General features: G+C 39.3%; 1 protein-coding gene across 1 annotated transcript in view; it reads right to left on the minus strand.

Annotated features, from left to right (window-relative positions):
• The window catches only part of CFAP70 (cilia and flagella associated protein 70), an 88,296-nt gene that overhangs the window by 19,125 nt on the left and 49,563 nt on the right, over window positions 1-19,608 (minus strand). Inside the window, exons 16-20 of the mRNA XM_082674045.1 lie at window positions 18,137-18,268; window positions 13,464-13,589; window positions 11,274-11,407; window positions 11,037-11,152; window positions 10,614-10,838 (exon numbers count right to left, since the gene is read on the minus strand). Of these exons, the coding sequence (XP_082530171.1) occupies window positions 10,614-10,838; window positions 11,037-11,152; window positions 11,274-11,407; window positions 13,464-13,589; window positions 18,137-18,268 (733 nt within the window). The remainder of the gene's footprint in view (window positions 1-10,613; window positions 10,839-11,036; window positions 11,153-11,273; window positions 11,408-13,463; window positions 13,590-18,136; window positions 18,269-19,608) is intronic.

Consider the following 19,608-nt stretch of genomic DNA (forward strand, 5'->3'; position numbering starts at 1 on the left):
TGTATATTAAAAGGTTATTACAGGAGATAAATACAATTAATTTCCAAAGCATAGGAAACATAACCCCTAAATATTGCATGGAAAGACTTGTTTTGCAGATTTTTTATATTTCTGAATAATTTAAAGAGTGCAAGCTAAACAGACAGCACAGCTCCTGCCACTATGACCCCCAGTCGAACCCTTCTGCCAGCCCAAGTCATGATAGTGTCAAACAAATACCTATTACAAAAGCTATATGCTAAGCCTAGAATCTCAAGAATCCAGAGGAGAAGATTAATATTTAGATAATATTAAAACCCTTTAAGAACAGGAATTCTATTTTATTTCACTGTTCAAAAATCACATCATCGGGCTTCCCTGGTGGCGCAGTGGTTGAGAGTCCGCCTGCCGATGCAGGGGACACGGGTTCGTGCCCCGGTCCGGGAAGATCCCACATGCTGCGGAGCAGCTGGGCCCGTGAGCCGTGGCCGCTGAGCCTGCGCGTCCGGAGCCTGTGCTCCGCAATGGGAGAGGCCACGGCAGTGAGAGGCCCGCGTACCGAAAAAAAAAAAATCACCATCATCATAAGTAGTTATATATGAACATGGCTATATGCCAGGTATTATATTAAGGATTGTAATGTACAATCTTATTTATTTTTCACAACACTATGAGATATACTTATTATGTTCCATTAAACAAAGTGAACCACAGAAAAGTTAAAAAATTTGCTGAAGCTCTTAAACATTCCAAGCTGCCTCTCACATAAACAAATGTTTTAGGAATAAAAATAAAAAGCAATGCTGGTTAGGAAATGATCAGTGCCAGCTGGTTCTGAATCAGAAGAGGTCACTCTCAGCTAGAGAAAAAGATATGGCTTTGAAAAATAGGTAGAAGTTGGATAGGTAGAGAGGTAGGGGCTAAAGCATGGAAGTAGCAAGGTAATTATTTTTATGGGTATTGAGGATTGCATAGTAAAAATTAAGGAAAGGTAGGTTGGGGGCTAGACTGTATTGATATTTGAATGCTAGGAGTTTTCTTCTGTAGGAAAAAGAAGAGGTTTACAATGAAGAGTTTTGAGCAGAAAAATCAGAGGATGAAAGTGGGATTTTATGAAGATTACTCTAGCAGTACTATGCAGCAAGGAGAAAAAAAATGTTGATGGAGACAAAGAAGTCTGTAATAAGGCTGTTATAACATTCTGGATATTGGTAATGGAGAGTAGTGTAAATATAAAAGGAAGATGTAGGGAGCATTTTGAAAGAAAACCAAATGGTCTGGGAAATCAACTTGATATTGGGATCGGGGGAAGCTCAAGCAAGCAAGCAAGAAGAAGCAGGGATGACTCTGAGATCATGAGCTTGGGTGCGTAATATAATGATGTAGAGTCAGTTTGAGATATGAGGAGATGAGTTAACTAGTGGAAAAATCCAACTGCTGGATTCTGGAGGGATGTCAAGGTTAAAGATAGAAATCTGGGGCTTCCCTGGTGGCGCAGTGGTTGAGAATCTGCCTGCCAATGCAGGGGACACGGGTTCCAACCCTGGTCTGGGAAGATCCCACATGCCGTGGAGCAACTAGGCCCGTGAGCCACAACTACTGAGCCTGCGCATCTGGAGCTTGTGCTCCGCAATAAGAGAGGCCGCGACGGTAAGAGGCCCACGCACCGCGATGAAGAGTGGCCCCCGCTCGCCGCAACTGGAGAAAGACCCAACACAGCCAAAAATAAATAAATAAATAAAAATTATATTAAAAAAAAAGATAGAAATCTGACAGTTATCAGAAGTGAAAATAGAAACTGTGAGGGTAGGTGAGCTCCTAGAAAGTACGACAGTATTACTGGGAAATGATTACATCTAATGGGTATGACAAGAAAGTGAAGCAATCAAAGGAAACCCAAACTATTGGAGATGGAGTTAATCCAACATGTATTTCAAGAAAAGAGAATGGTTAAATATGCAGACTGATCATTGAGAAGTGATGATTTTAATGAAAAAAATGAAACTGGAGAGGTGGCCAAAATGGCAGAGTAGGAAGACCCTGAACTCACTGCTTCCCATGGACACACCAAAATTACAACCACTTACAGAACAACTATCTACGAAAATGACACGGAGACTAGAAGAAAATATTTTCCACACCAAAGACTTAAAAAAGGAACCACAGTGAGATGGTAGGGGGGACAGGGACATGGTATAGTCAGGACCCACACCCTCAGGTTGGTGACCGACATACAAGAGGAATATCACAATCATAGAGGTCCTCCCCAAGGAGTGAGGGGTCATAGTCCTATATCAGGCTCCTCAAACTAGGGATCCTGAACCAGGAAGACAAGCCCCCAGAACATCTGGCTCTGAAAACCACTGGCACTTAGGATCAGGAGAGCTGAAGGACTACAGGAAATAGAGACTCCAATTTTAAAGGGAGCGCACAAAATCTCTCATGCTCCCAGTCCCAGTGCAGAGGCAGTAGTTTGAAAGAAGTCTGGGTCAGACCCACTTGCTGATCTTGGAGAGCCTATTGGATGGCAGGAGGCAACTGGTACTCCCTCTGGGGATGGAGACACTGTTGACAGCCATTTGGGGATCATTCTACCATGATAACACTGGTACTGGCAAGTGCCATTTTAGAATCCTCCCGCTAGCTTACTACCACTGGGGACTGAACCCACCCACCAGGGGGTTGGCACAAGCCATGAGCCCTCCTGGAGCTCACAGACAGCTGCACAGGGATACAGCCTAGCCCACCAGTGGGCCAGCACCAGCCCCAATTCCCGCCAGGGCTGCACAGCCAACCACACAGGAAGCCTACTGTGCCCTCCATTGGGCCCTCAGCCACCACATGAGGCACTGCCTCACAGACAACTGGGCCAGGGCCCAGCTCCGCCTACCAGCATGCCCACATTAGTTCACCTTGCCACAAAAGAAGAATGCATGCAGCCTACATACAGGATACCTCTAGAGCACATAGCTCTGGTGACGAGAATCGAGTGCCCTGCTGGGCCCCATTGGACATCTCCTACATAAGGCCATTCCTTCAAGATTGGGAAGTGTAACCAATTTACCTCCCTACCACACAGAAATAAACAGAGAATTGGGCAAAATGAAGAGACAGATGAATATGTTACCAATGAAAGAACAAGACATAACCTCAGTAAAAGAACTAAAAAAAGTGGAGATAAGCAATCTTTCCACTTCTTTGAATCATCTTCAGTTGCCTTTATCAGTTTTTTATAGTTCTCAGCAGATAAGTCTCTCACCTCCTTGGTCAGGTTTATTCCTATGTATTTTGTTTTGTTTTCTTTTTTGGATACGATTTTAAAAGGATTGTTTTTTGTTTTGTTTTGTTTTGACTTTCCCTTTCTGATATTTCATTGCTAGTGTAAAGAAATGCAACAGATTTCTGTATGTCAATCTTGTATCCTGCTACCTTGCTGAATTTGTTTATCAGTTCTAGAAGTTTTTGTGTGAAATCTTTAGGGTTTTCTCCATATAGTATCATGTCATGTGCATATAATGACAATTATACCTCTTCCCTTACAATCTGGATACCTTTTATTTCTTTTTCTTGTCTGATTGCTGTGGCTAGGACTTCCAATACCATGTTGAATAGAAGGGGTAAGAGTGGGCATCCTTGTCTTGTTCCAGATTTTAGTGGGAAGGCTTTTAGCTTTTCACCGTTGAGTATTATATTAGCTGTGCGTTTGTTATAAATAGCTTTTATTATGTTGAGATATGTTCCCTGTATACCTACTTTGGTAAGACTTTTTATGATGAATGGATGTTGAATTTTGTCAAATGCTTTTTCTGCATCTATTGAGATGATCATGTAGTTTTTGTCTTTTCTTTTGTTGATGTGGTGTATCACATTGATTGATTTGCATATGTTGAACCGTCCTTGTGAACTTGGGATAAACTTGGTCATACTGTATGATCTTTTTTTACGTGTTGTTGGATTCGGTTTGCTAATATTTTGTTGAGAATTTTTCATTAAATACAAAGTTAAAAGAAAAGATATGATAACTATATAAGCAGAAATCAATAAAATTAAAATTGAAAATTAATAGAGAAGATTAATGAAACCAAAAGTTGGCTCTTTGAAAAGATCAATAAAATCAATAAGTCGTTAGCCAGGCTAACTAAAAAAAAAAAAGAAAGAAAGAAAAAGAGGACATATTACTAATATCAGAAATGAAAGAAGAGACATCACTACAGATCCCATGGACATTAAAAAGATAGTAAAGGGCTTCCCTGGTGGTGCAGTGGTTAAGAATCCACCTGCCAATGCAGGGGACACGGGTTCGAGCCCTGGTCCAGGAAGATCCCACATGCCGCGGAACAACTAAGCCTGTGTGCCACAACTACTGATCCTGCACTCTACAGCCCACGAGCCACAACTACTGAACCCTCGTGCCACACTACTGAAGTGCACGCACCTAGCGCCCATGCTCTGCAACAAGAGAAGCCACTTCAATGAGAAGCCCACACACAGCAACAAAGAGTAGCCCCCACTCGCCGCAACTAGAGAAAGCCCACGTGCAGCAATGAAGACCCAATGCAGCCAAATAAATAAATAAATATTTTAAAAAGATAGTAAAGGAATATTATGAACACTTATGTGCCCACAAATTTAATAACCTAGATGAAATGGACCAACTTCCTAAAAAACATAATCTTCCAAAACTTACACAAGGAGAAACAGACAATCTGAATAGGACTATATCTGTTAAATATACTGAATCAGTAATTAATAACCTTCCAATACAGAAAATACAAGGGTCAGATGGGTTCACTGGTGAATTCTCCCAAACATTTAAATAAGAGATTATACCATTTCTATACAATATCTTTAAGAGGACAGAAGCAGAAGGAATACTTCCTAAGTCATTCTATGAGGCCAACATTTTCCTAATACCAAAACCAGACAAAGACTTTACAAGACAAGAAAACTACAGACTATTATCTCTCATGAACATAGACTCAAAAATTGTCAACAAAATATTAGCAAATCAAATTCAACAATATATAAAAGAATTATACACCATGGCCAAATAGGATTTAACGTAGGTATGCAAGGCTGGTTGAACTTTCAAAGATTGACTAATGTAATCCAGAATATCAACAGGCTAAAGAAGAAAATCATATGATCATATCAATAGATGCAGAAAAAGCATTTGACAAAATCTAACGCCTCTTCAAGATAAAAACTCTCAGTAAACTAGGAATTGAGGGAAACTTCCTGGACTTGATTAAGAATATCTACAAAAAACTATAGCTATCATCATACTTAGTGGTAAGAAACTTGAAGTTTTCCCACAAGGTCAGAAATAAGGGAAGGATGTCCCTTCTCACCACTGCTTTTCAACATCATACATTATACTGTAAGTCCTGGCTATGCAACAAGACAAGAAAAAGAAATAAAAGAAATACAAATTGGGAAGGAAGGAATACAAATTGAGAAGAAATAAATACAACTGTCTTTGTTTGCAAAAGATATGATTGTCTATGTAGAAAGTCCAAAAGAAGTGACCAAAAATACTCCTGGAACTAATAAGCAATTATAGCAAAATTGCAGGATACAAGGTTAATATATAAAAGTTAATCTATATACCAGCAACAAATAAGTGCAATTTGAAATTTAAGCACAACACTATCTATATTGGCATCCAAAAAATGAAAAACTTAGGTATAAATCTGACAAAATATATACAAGTTCTGTATAAGGAAAACTACAATCTATGATGAACTAAATCAAAAAAGAACTAAATAAATGGAGAGATAGTTCATGTTAATGGATAGGAAGATTCACTATCATCAGGATGTCAGTTCTTCCCAATTTGATCTATGGATTCAATGCAATCCCAATCAAAGTCCCAGAAAGTTATTCTGTGGATATCAAAAAACTGATTCTAAAGTTTATATGGAGAGGCAAAAGACACAGAACAGCTAACATAATATTTAAGGAGAACAAAGTTGGAGAACTGACCCTGCCTGACTTCAAGACACACTATAAAGCTTCAATAATCAAGACAGTGTGGTACTGCCAAAAGAATAGACAAATAGATTGGTGGAACAGAATAGGGAGCCCAGAAATAGACCCACATTAATATAAACTAATCTTTGACAAAAAAACAAAGGTAATACAATTGAGCAAAGATAGACTTTTCAGCAAATAGCAGTGGAACAATTGGACATCTACATGCAAAAAAATGAATCTAAACACAGACATCATAACATCACAAAAATTAACTCAAAATGGATCACAGGGCTTCCCTGGTGGTGCAGTGGTTGAGAGTCCGCTTGCAGATGCAGGGGACACGGGTTCGTGCCCCGGTCCGGGAGGATCCCACATGCCGCGGAGCGGCTGGGCCCGTGAGCCATGGCCGCTGAGCCTGCGCGTCCGGAGCCTGTGCTCCGCAACGGGAGAGGCCACAACGGTGAGAGGCCTGCATACCGCAAAAAAAAAAAAAAGATGACAGAACTAAGTGTAAAATGCAAAAACTATAAAACTCCTAGAAGATAACATAAGAGAAAACCTAGATGACATTGAGTATGGCTATTTAGATAGAACACCAAAGGCATGACCCATGAAAGAAGGAATTGACAAGCTGGACTTCACTGAAACTAAAAACTCAGGCTCTGCAAAGGACAATGTGAAGAGAATGAGAAGACAAGCCATAGGACTGGGAGAAAATGTTTGCAAAAGACACATCTGATAAAAGACTTAGTCAAAATATACAAAGAACTCTTAAAACTAACAATAAGAATATAAAGGACTTGATTAAAAAGTGGCCAAAGACCTTAACATACATCTCACCAAAGAAGATATACAGATGGCACATAAGCTTTTAAGATACTGCATATCATATGTCACCAGGCATGGTGATAATGGGGCAGAAAGACTATGCATGTGTGGAGGCAAGAAGTATATGTGAAATCTCTATACTTTCCTTTTAATCTTGCTGTGAACCTAAAACTGCTCTAAAAAATGAAGTGTATTTAAAAATAAAAGATTAATATGAAAAATCATATTCTAATAAATTTTTAAAACTAGATGAAATTGATGAACTCTAAAAAGTATAAAATACCATGAATAACACAATAAGAAATACAGAATGCAAATTCTTAAAGATTAAGAAAATGAAATGATAGTCAATACCTCCTTTGCCAAAAACCCCAGGTCCCAGTTGTTTTATGGTTGAGTTCTGCCAAATGTTTAAGTCAAAATCAACTGTATCATATATAAGTTGATACAGAAGAGCAAAGGAAAGGTGTCAAATAATCTTGATTATAAAAATAGACGACAGGGGGCTTCCCTGGTGGCGCAGTGGTTTAGAGTCCGCCTGCCAGTGCAGGGGACATGGGTTCGTGCCCCGGTCCGGGAAGATCCCACATGCCGCGGAGCGGCTGGGCCCGTGAGCCATGGCTGCTGAGCCTGTGCGTCCGGAGCCTGTGCTCCGCAACGGGACAGGCCACAACAGTGAGAGGCCCACGTACCGCAAAAAAAAAAAAAAAAAAAAAATAGACGACAAAAGAAAATTACCGTCTATTTCATTTATGAACATAGATGCAAAGATCCAAAATAAAGCATTAGCTATTCAAATCCAAAGGTATATTAAAAACTAATACATTATGATCAAGTAGGATTTCCAATTATTGCAAGAATTGTTCAATATAAAAGAAATCTGTCAATGTTGTTCACTGTATTAATAGATAAAAGGAGAAAATTATTTTTTTCAACTGATGCAGAAAAAGAATTTGATAAAGATCAACACCTATTAATGAAAAAAACTCTTTGGAAATTAAGAATAGAAGAGATCCTCCTTAATTCTGTAAAGGTTTTTCAGAAAAAGCTTACAGCATATTTTACATTTAATAGACAAACTTTAAACTCATTCCCCTTAAGACAGGAAAGAAGACAATGCTGAACAACACAACTAATATACAACATATTATTGTAGATAATAAAAAGACATGAGTAGTATGAGGATTGGGAGGAAAACGTAACACTGTCATTATTGGCAGATGATATGATAATCATATTCTGGAAAAAAATAACAGAATTAATAATCTATTTGAATCAATAAGAGTCAAATAAGATTGTCATATACAAGTTCAATCTAAAAAACAACAGTATACACTAAAATCTAAAATGTAGAAAATCAACAGCATACACTAAAAAATACAGCAATAACCAACTAGAAAACATAATTAAAATAAGATACTATTATGATAGCAATGGAATCTATAAAATATCTATGAATTACTTAAACAGGGCCTCACTGGAAAAAAATGTTATAACTTTAATAAAGAACCCAGAAGATGACCAGAGTAAATGGAGAGATCCTCCACACACTTGGATGTAATGGTTTAATAATATGTAGATGTTAATTGGCCCTAAATTTATCTATAAATTCAATACAGTCCAAATAAAATTTCCAACTGGATTTTTAATGTACTTGATAAACTCACTATAAAATTCATACAGATGAATAAACATTCATGAATAGGTAAGTCAGGTATAAAAAAGGCAAGTAAATGGGAGAACCTCATATGTCAGATACGAAGGCATACTATAACACCACAGCAATAAAAAGAGTGTGATATTGTTTTAAGATCAGACAAATGAGACAGAACAGAGAGCTCAGAGACATATATACCTTAAATCAAAGGATAAAAGATGATGGTTTAATAGATGGTTTTGAGAAAACTAGATCTATATGTGGAGAAAAATAAAATTTGATGCCTACCTTGCATCACAGTCAAAGATGGAATCCTGATAGATTAAAGATCTAAGTAGGGACTTCCCTGGTGGTGTAGTGGTTAAGAACCCGCCTGCCAATGCAGGGAACACAGGTTTGAGACCTGGTCTGGGAAGATCCCACATGCCGCGGAGCAACTAAGCCTGTGCGCCACAACTACTGAGCCTGCGCTCTAGAGCCCGTGAGCCATAACTACTGAGGCCGCGTGCCACAACTACTGAAGCCCACACACCTACAGCCCGTGCTCCGCAACAAGAGAAGCCACCACAATGAGAAGCCCGCATGCTGCAATGAAGAGTAGCCCCCGCTCACTGCTACTAGAGAAAGCCCACGTACAGCAACAAGGACCCAAGGCGGCCAAAAATAAATAAATAAAATAATAAAAATAAATTTTTAAAATGATCTAAATGTAAAACTAATATTATAAAGTTAATTGAAGAAAATGTGACTTGAGGCAAGAACTATTTAAACAAAACTTCAAAGGCACAAAACTACAAAGCATTTGGAGAGTTGAACAACACAATCAACTAATTAAACCTACTTATAGAGCACTCCACTCAATGACAGCAGAATACACACTCTTTTCAAGTGTATATGGGATCAAGACAGATCAAACACTAGACCATAAAACAAGTCCAAATAAATTTAAAAGGATTCAAATCATGCAAAGCACATTTTCTAATCACAATGAAATTAAATTAGAAATAAAAAACAAAGACATCTGGAAAAATCCCCAAATATTTAGAAAATAAAAAACATACTGTTAGATAACCAAGGGTCCCAGCTATTCAACTTCTAAATATTTACCCAAGATAATGAAAGTATATGTCTATACAAAGACTTGTACACAAATATCCATAGCAGCTTTATTTTAATAGTCCCAAACTAGAAACAACCCAAATATATATCAACAGGTGACTAAATAAACATACCGTGGTATCTCTGTACATCAGGATACTATTTAGAAATAAAAAATGATGAACTACTGATATGGGCAACAACATGTTTGAAACTCAAAATAATTAGGCTTAATGGAAGAAGTCAGACAAAAAAGAGTATATACTGTGTGATTCTGTTTAATTCTAAAATTCTAGAATATGCAAACTCATTTATAGTGATAGAATATGCAAACTCATCTATAGTGATAGAAAGTTGATTGGTGGTTATCTGGAAATAGGAGCAAGAGAAAGAGATTACAAATGGGCACAAGGGAAGTTTGGGGGATTTGGGATATGTTCATTATCTTGATTGTGGTGATGTTTCCATGGGTGTGTTCATATGTCAAAACATCAAATTGTACATTAAATATGTGCAGTTTATGAAATGTCCATTATACCTCAAACTGTTGAAAATACATGTTCACAAAATAACAATGTACAATAACTTATAAACAAAATAACATATGGAAGAAACACATAAACAAAAATACACACATTAAATACATTAGAATGACTGATTTCCTAAAGTGGAGGAAAGGAGAATGTCAATGAAGAACAGGAAAAAAATACAGTGTATAAATAAACAAATAAATTTAACAATCACAAGAATGGGACCTTACATACTGGGGAAGAGAGTGAGGGGAAAAAGAATGAAATTTACTCAGCTAAAATGATACCCCTTTCAGGGATACACAGAGACAGTAAATTCTCTAAGTCTCAAAAAACTGAATAGCAACAAGTAGAAGCTTCCAACTTTCTGTCACATGAATGAGGAAACACTTAGAAGGACTCTTTCCTGGTATCCCTGGAACAACTCAAAACTCCACCTTCTCATTCATTTAACAGCTATTTACTGAGTACCTACTATGTGCCAGGTCCTACTCATAAGGCCAGTAATTTATTCCAATAGCCACTCATCATCTCCCTGGTCCTACCTGCTGGGACTTCCACCTTGACTGCTGCTGTAGAAGAACCACTGGTTATTCCCCAAGGGCCTAAACAGGAGTCGTCTTTCCCTCCTTCTTCAACATACTCCACAGTACCGGTGCTCCTCTGCTTCGTAACTTGTGCCTGAAGCACTCGTGCCTGAAGCTGTTTGAAGGCTTCATGAAATGCCATTTCCATTCGAATATCATTGTTTTGAATTTCATAGTACAAGCCTGAAGAAAAAAAGATGTTGAAATAAATGTGACTAATTTCCCACCATCATATACTGAAGAATGACAACATTTCACTTAAATTTCCCACACTTTTATTAAAGTTTAAGAACTACACAATGAGCCATTTAAGAGTGGAAAGAGAAAGGGAAAATCTTCTAATGAAAGAAAACACATTCATATCACAGGAAAATATCAAACCAAGTAAAGTCCAGGCTACAACATTAGTTGGCTCCAAGCAAGTAGCATCTTCAAAGAAAATTTCTGCCTGTTCATAGTTCTCCATCAGGACAGCCAGGACACCACACAGCAACAAGCTGAGAAGAGACCACCAACATGATTAACAACATGGTCCCATGTCACAGTCATGGAACGAAGACAATTTCACATAGAAGCTTATCTGCTCCTACTCATTCCTTATCTCCCTTCCAACCATACCTGTGGATATGATTCTGGTTCAGGGAAAGGGCTTTCCGAAAACACTCTTGTGCTTTGATATTGTCTTCAGTTAGGAGGCAGAAGGCACCGTAGTCCAGCCAGTGCTCCAGGTTCTGGGGCTCACGAACCAACCTCTATCACATGAAACATCAGGAGGACCAAGGTTATTGTGACGCTATGTCATATTCTTTATGCACACAACATCACACAGTAAGCACTCCATAAATACTATAAGCTCTATGAAAGTAGAAACTATGACTAAGAAGTCATAGAACAGTCCGAATGCCTAGAACAGTCACTCCTCTGGCTTATAGTATGTGGTCAATAAATATTTGATGAAATAATGTAAAAAATGAATCCTCAACTCATTGCTTCCTAGTGTCAGTGTTCTGGTCATCATACGCTCATCCAATTACTTGGGAACCAAAAGGTTCATTTTATATTTCATTTTAAAGATTTACATATAATCATTTCTGTCACAGTCTTGAGAATGCAAACATAAGCTTATCCACAAATATATAATAATAAAAGCAACTCATAATGAGTTAAAACTATAAAGCATTGCTGAAAGAAATTAAAGAAGACATAAACAAATGGAAATACATTCCATGTTCACAGATTGCAAGACTTAATATTGTTAAGATATCATACAGTCCAAAGCAATTTACAGATTCAATGCAATATCTATCAAAATTCCAATGCTGTGTTTTGCAGAAATATAAAAGCCCATTCTAAAGTTCATATGGAATCTTAAGGGACCCTGAATATCCAAAGCAATCTTAAAAAAGAGCAAAACTGGAAGACCCACACTTCCTGATTTCAAAACTTATAAAGCTATAGTAATCAGCCTGATACTGGTATAAAGACAGACATAGAGACCAAGGGAATAGAACAGAGAGCCCAGAAATAAATCGTAGCATATATGGTCAAATCACTTTTGACAAAGGTGACAAGACCATTCAATAGGGAAAGGACAGTCTTTTAAGCAAACTGTGCTAAGAAAACTGGATATCCACATGCAAAGATTGAAGTTGGACCCTTACCTAATACCATATACCAAAAATAACTCAAATGAATCAAAAACCTAAATGTAAGACCTAAAACTATAAAACTCTTGAGAGGAAAACAGGGCAATAGCTTCACAACATTGGATTTGATTTTTCCTCCAGCTGGCTATGTTCCCATTAAGTACGCATTTTCCCCTCTCCCCACACCAAAACCTTTGCACCAGAGGAGGGGTGTCCTGAAGCAACTGGGGCCCATGTGCATACAGAGGTCCAATGCACTGCCTGTGTAGGCATCAGTGGCTCTTCTCAGATGCAACCCAGGGTCGAGTCTTTTCCCTGGTTGTGGTCCCCAGATCCAATGCTGCTGTGGCATGGTCTAAGTGGGGCTGGAACATTGGCTTGGCCTGGGCCCAGGTGCATGGTGAGGCAGCCATGGGAAACCTGGCAGCCAGTAGGGCAGACCTATCTCTGCCTTGCCTCAAGGGCAAGCCAGGACGCTTGCACCCCTCAGGAGCGGAGTCCAGGCTTCTCCAGCCTTTTTATCCGTCCCAGCAGTCCTCCAACCAGCCAAGGTGGCTTGTCTCCTCTGCATAGGAACCCAGGACTGGGATACCCAGTCTGTGGCTTGACCTACTTACTCCCCAGTGTGGGTATACACCAGTGCAATCTCCCCTTTCCTCTGAGTCCCCTCCGAGGGGCACAGATCCTAACCAGATCTCCTCTTCTACTTTTCTTCCCCTTCTACTCAATTGTGTGTGTATCTTTCTCAGAGCCTTGGTTGTACAGGAGTCCTTCTGCCAGTTTCCAGTTAGTTTTCACTGAGAATTGTTCTACATGTAGATGTATTTTTAATGTGTTCGTGGTGGGGAGGTGAGTTCCATGCCCTCTTACTTTGTCATCTTGATCTCTGCCTCTCGAGGTTCATTTTCTGCATATGGATAACCAACTGTTCTAACACAATTTTTTGAAAAGACTATCCTTTCTGCATTGAATTTGTAAACAACTTTGTTGAAAATATAATGGCCTTATTTGTGTGCACCTATATTTGGACTCTGTTTTATTGATCTATGTGTCTATCCTTTCACCAATAAGGTTGGATTTTAAACAATCAGAAACTACTCTTTATTATACCCATATTGTACAAATAGCAGTAATGACAACCACCAGAAAGATGTTTAATTACCTCTTCATAGTACACTGTTGCCATTTCATAGTTCTCATTGACTTCTGCTTCAAATGCAAAGAGTCGAAGCTGTTCACTGCTGGTATAAATGGTTGAAGGAGTGCCTTGGACATCATCTGGCATGGCCTTGTCATCATCAAGATATTAGGCAGACGAAATGAAGCAATTACAAGTAGAGAAGTTTTATAAGAATAAACCAAATGTGAGACTCTAGTCAAGATGTCAAAAATGATATTGAGGTTTCATACAGTCTTGCCAATACACTAAGAGAGTGAGAGTGAACCAAAGGATGAATATCAAGGGTGAAATAGAATCTCAGGGATCTGAGTACCAACAGTCTAAGCTCATGGAAGTGAGTAAAAAATTATTCAGGGCACAACTGCTCTCTTCAACCCTTAGGGCAGCCAGAATCCCTAAGTCACTTCTAACCTCAAACAGCTTCTTTCACTTTCTCTAGTGTACAGACAAATATTATCATTTTTTAGGTGTCATGACATGAAAAGGGTTGGCAAGAACTAGCTAGAGTCTTTAAACATCAAGAAAACACGAGCCCAGGGTAAATCTTTGGCAGCTACATCTACGTTTTCAGTGGGATATATAGACAGATAGATTCTACAAAGGAGACATTTTAGAAATAGCCAGAAAGGTAGAAGGAAAAATAATATATCCTATATACCCAGATAGGAAACCAAGTCTGGTAATAACAAGTAATCTCTTGGGCCAGACGCTATGGCCAGGGAAGACCCCCACCCCACCCCACCAAATTCTTTAACTACAAATAAAAATAATACCACTGACTTGAACAAGTCGAGTTACTAAGGAATGTGAAGAGTAAAGCTAAATTTGAGATGGACCAAAGTAAGCTTTTGATCATTGATTAATGCCTCTGTTCTTTGTTCTTTTTAATTTTGGTGACTTTGACCTCCAAATCCCTACAGCAACACACTGCCATGCCCAAACCAGAAATATTATACCTCTAATATCCACTCCCCAAACCCACATTACAAGCCTTCTCCCTTCTTGTCATTTAGTCCCCTTAAAACTCCTCTCTGACTTCCAATATGCTGATCATTTCCCAAATGGATAAGCCTGGACCTCATGATTTCTACTCATACTACTCTCTCACCAGCACACTCAAGTTCTGGGCATCCTTGTCCTTTTCCTGCACTTGCCCGGAAAACTCCCAAATTAAAACAATCCTACAATCGGATTTCTTCATTCTTAGACAGGAGCTGCTAACTGATCCTGAAGAAAACCGCATGCAGCTTTAGCTGAAGGCCTTTAATGCTCTCAGCAATCTATGTATTTGTCCTTGTTCAGCAACATTTTTCATAATGCTGTGCAGTATCTAAATTTTCTTCAAGCTTTTCATGCAACTCTTACCCCTTCACTTTCAGTAAAGGCGTTACTTCACAGAAGAAATAGAAATCATTAGGCAAAAAACCCCTCAGCTTTTGAATCCTACACCTGAATTGTTTCTTTTCAACTTCTCCCAGTCTGCTGACTCTTCCTAAACCTGTGGATGTTCTAAAGACTTTTCCATCTTAAAAAGAAAGTCTCGGGCTTCCCTGGTTGCGCATTGGTTGAGAGTCCGCCTGCCGATGCAGGGGACACGGGTTCGTGCCCCGGTCTGGGAAGATCCCACATGCCGCGGAGCGGATGGGCCCGTGAGCCATGGCCGCTGAGCCTGCACGTCTGGAGCCTGTGCTCCGCAACGGGAGAGGCCACAACAGTGAGAGGCCCGCGTACGGCAAAAAAAAAAAAAAAGAAAATCTCTAATTTCTAGCTACTGCTTTCCTACTTCTTCCCTTCATCTTCCAACTTCCTGAATTAATATTCCACCTGCTTCCTAATCACTCATTTACTCTTCAATTCATTATCATTTGAATCCACATCATTAGCCCAATGAAACTGCTCTGTAAAGGTAACAACAACCTCCTTATTGCCAAATCCAATAAAAACCTTTCAGATTTTTTTCTTTTTTCCCCAGGTTTATCAAGATATAACTGACATATATCACTGTATACGCATATATTGACTTAACATATATTGTGAAATTACTACTGCAGAAAGTTTAGTTAGTGTTCATCATCTCATATAGATACAATAAAAAGAGAAAGCAAAAAAAGAAAAAAAAATTTGTCCTTGTAATGAGAACTCAGGATTTACTCTCAACAGTTTTCATATATACCACACAGCAGTGTTAACTATAGTCCTCATACTGTACATTACCTCCCTAGTACTTATTTATCTTGTAATTGGAAATTTGTACCTTTTGACCTCCTTTCTCCAATCTCCCCTCCCCCTACCCCAGATCTTGTTTTTCTTGAACTCCTCAAAGTATTTGACAATGGTGACCATTTTTTCTTCTTAAAATTTTCTTCCCTTAGATCCTGAAATACCACTGTCTTCTGGGTCTTTTGCCTTTTCAACAATTTACTTGCCTCCTTTATTAATTCTTTTACTCATCCATCCCTTAAATGTTGGTGTTTCCTAGGGTTTTGCCACCAGCTTGCTTTTCTCTCTACTCGTGCTTTTCTTGGCAGCTTCATCTATGACCACAGTTTGACTAGCATCTATATACTCAAGGCTCCCAAATCTAATCTCTAGCCCAGATCTCTCTCTTGAGCAAAACCCCACAAGAGTCAATGTTTAAAACTGAATTCAACATCACTTGCCTTCCACCAAATTTGCTTATGTTGTATTTCTTGTCCTAGTCAATGGTATTGCCAACTACCCAGTCACTGAGACTTAAACTTAAGAATCTTTGCTCTCTTTTCCTCCTTAGTATGTAATAACCAGTTAACATCACCAGTTCACCACCTCTAACCTCTAACTGGTTAACATCACCAGTTCACCACCTCTAACTGCTATCAGAGTGCTTTTTGTAAAATGTAAATCTAATCATATTATTTCCCAGTATAAAATAATTAAATTTATTGCATCTAACTGCTAATAAGGGAAAAAGCCAAAACTTCTTTGTGTGGCATATAAGGCCTCCATCCACGCTCCTAGCTCCCCTACCAGGAACTGATCCCTGGCTTCATCGCCATTTTCTCTGTCACTCAACCACTTCAAGCTCTGCTCCTGAACTATATGCAGTTTCTGTACATGCCATATTCTTCCAAGCTTCTAAGCCTTTATGATGTTCTCTATGACTCAAATGCTCTAAAACATCTACCTGGTGAGCTTCTTTTTAGCCTTCAAGGCCCAGGTCGAGTCACAGCTCCTCTGTGGATCTCAGGGTGAAGTTGATACTTTCTTTAGGCATCCCCTAACCTGCTCTACCACGGACACACCTTTGTCACAGCACTTACCTCACTCTACTGCAGTTATTTGTATTTTGTGCCTCTCTCCTCTACTAGACAGGGGCTCCTTGGGGACATAAGGCAACAGTAATTACCATCTCATGCTCAGTTCTCAATTGCTTTCCAAATCAAATCATCCAAATCATCTGTGCAGGATTGTTCTCTTAACCCTAGGATACTGGACACTCCTACCTCTTTCAGGAAGGCTGAACAGGTAAAAGAAAAAGTGACGGTGGCCGAGAAGAAAAAAACAGTGAAGGAAAGAACAAATAGAATAGAGACTTTGAGGGACTTCCCTGGTGGCACAGTGCAGTTAAGAATCCGCCTGCCAATGCAGGGGACACAGATTCGATCCCTGGTCCAGGAAGATCCTACATGCCGCAGATCAACTAAGCCTGTGCACCACAACTACTGAGCCTGTGCTCTAGAGCCGGCGAGCCACAATTACTGAGCCCATGCGCCCTAGAGCCTGCATGTCACGACTACTGGGCCCACGCGCCGCAACTACTGAAGCATGTGCACTCGAAGGCCCGCATGACGCAACTACTGAGCCCGTGTGCTGCAACTACTGAAGCCCACATGCCTAGAGCCCGTGCTCCACAGCAAGAGAAGCCACTGCAATGAAAAGCCCGCGCACTGCAATGAAGAGTAGCCCCCACTCACTGCAACTAGAGAAAGCCCTTGCGCATCAACGAAGCCCCAACGAGGCCAAAAAAAAAAAAAAAATCCACCCTTTCCTTTAACAAAAAAAAAGAATAGAGGCTTTGAGGATGCACAGCTGGTTACAGACTACCAGGGGGACAAAAACACTTTGATTTTGTCTTTGTTTTCAAACAAACCACAACTGCATACATAAAAAATGAGCAAATGAAGGCAAGATGTACGATGTACAAATATAAACAGACAAGTGGGAGGAGACCAGTCAGATAGAAAAGGCATATATGAAGTGTCATTGTCATTCAAGTATAATATCTGAAAACTCATAGTTTTTCTTTGTTTTGATTGTCAGTCTTGAAGAAAAAGTTGAGAACTGCACACATTCACAGAATAAATAGAATGATAATTTTTTTCCACAATTTACATAGCTGATTTTATTTATTTTTTATCCATCAAATTTATGAGTTATGAAATTAATATTTCTATGAAGTTAAAAGAGGATATCCCCTTATTTTCCCTAAAATTAGTCTTATAACTTAGGCAGTTTCTTATTCATCTTTGTGTTTTCAATGCCTAGCACAGAGCAGACACCCCAAAAAATGTTTGTGGAATTAAGGAAGAAAAGAAGCAAGAAAGGAAGGAATCATTGAGAGGAGACCCTGATGACCTACAGAGAAAAGGAAGGGTTTTTAGCTCTGAAGCACCTACTTGATTTAAGGCCACATGCATCTGATCCACCAAGAAAACGTAGAGCTCACTAATAAATTTCTGCAGCTCCTCTTGGCTTTCAAATGCTGTTGTCTTCAAGTACTTCTCTCTCACAATCTTTACCACAGCATGCTGCAAGAGACACATATCACCATCTGATAACGCAGTCTAGCACCATGCTAACAGCACAGGCCTCCCTTGAGTTTCTGATCTAAGGCTCATCAGAACTCCAGGAGGTGATTGATTTTCCCTGGTGACTGCTAGACTATTGGTTCTCTGATTTTCCCCCAATCAACATACTCCACGTGGCTTTTCTTTTGTGTGTGTGTGTGTGTGTGTGCATTTTTTTTTAACATCTTTATTGGGGTATAATTGCTTTACAATGGTGTGTTAGTTTCTGCTTTATAACAAAGTGAATCAGTTATACATATACATATGTTCTCATATCTCTTCCCTCTTGCATCTCCCTCCCTCCCACCCTCCCTATCCCACCCCTCCAGGCGGTCACAAAGCACCGAGCTGATGTCTCTGTGCTATGCGGCTGCTTCCCACTAGATTTCTACTTTATGTTTGGTAGTGTATATATGTCCATGCCTCTCTCTCGCTTTGTCACAGCTCACCCTTCCCCCTCCCCATATCCTCCAGTCCATTCTCCAGTAGGTCTGTTTCTTTATTCCTGTCTTACCCCTAGGTTCTTCATGACATTTTTTTTTCTTAAATTCCATATGTATGTGTTAGCATACGGTATTTGTCTTTCTCTTTCTGACTTACTTCACTCTGTATGACAGACTCATCACCATCATCACCAATATGGTCAATGCAGGATTCATACTTTGTGAAGAGAGCCATAAAGCAAAAAAAACCTTAGCATTATGTTTATGCATTACATTTCTCATGGTGGCCACATGATTCAAGGGAGAAAAGGAGAAAGGCCTGATTTGAGAGTTTGGAGAATGGAATCCTGGTTCTAATCCTGCCACTGTGCAACCTCATAAATTATTTTACACTTGGTACTTCAGTTTCCTCATTTGTTAAATGGATATGTACTCCTGGTATTCCTATCTTACTTCAGAAGATGATTGAGAAGCCAAAGAGAAATAACAGGCGATGAAATTTAAAATGTTGTACAAATAACATTGCTATAGCCAGGACAGCATCTTCTTTTTTCTCCCCTAAGTTAACATTATTGCCAGGCTTTGTACTAAGCACTTTCCATGCATTATCTTATTTAATTCTAATAATGACCCCATGTGATCATATTAATATCCTCCCTCATTGTTAGGCAAAGAATTGAGGCTCAGAGTGGTAAGGTCACTTGAGACACAACTGAGATGTGACTATGCCACCTGAGAATAGCCTCTTGCCTCCATGGATATCAGCTGTTTTTCCCTTTGTTACTTCCACGTGCTTTCTTCGTATCTGTTTGGTATAGTATAGGGCACATAGTAAATGTACATAGAGAGGCAGTGCAG

This window comes from Grampus griseus (assembly GCF_964374135.1).
Source record: "Grampus griseus genome assembly, chromosome: 16".
NCBI classification, from domain to species: Eukaryota; Metazoa; Chordata; class Mammalia; order Artiodactyla; family Delphinidae; genus Grampus; species Grampus griseus.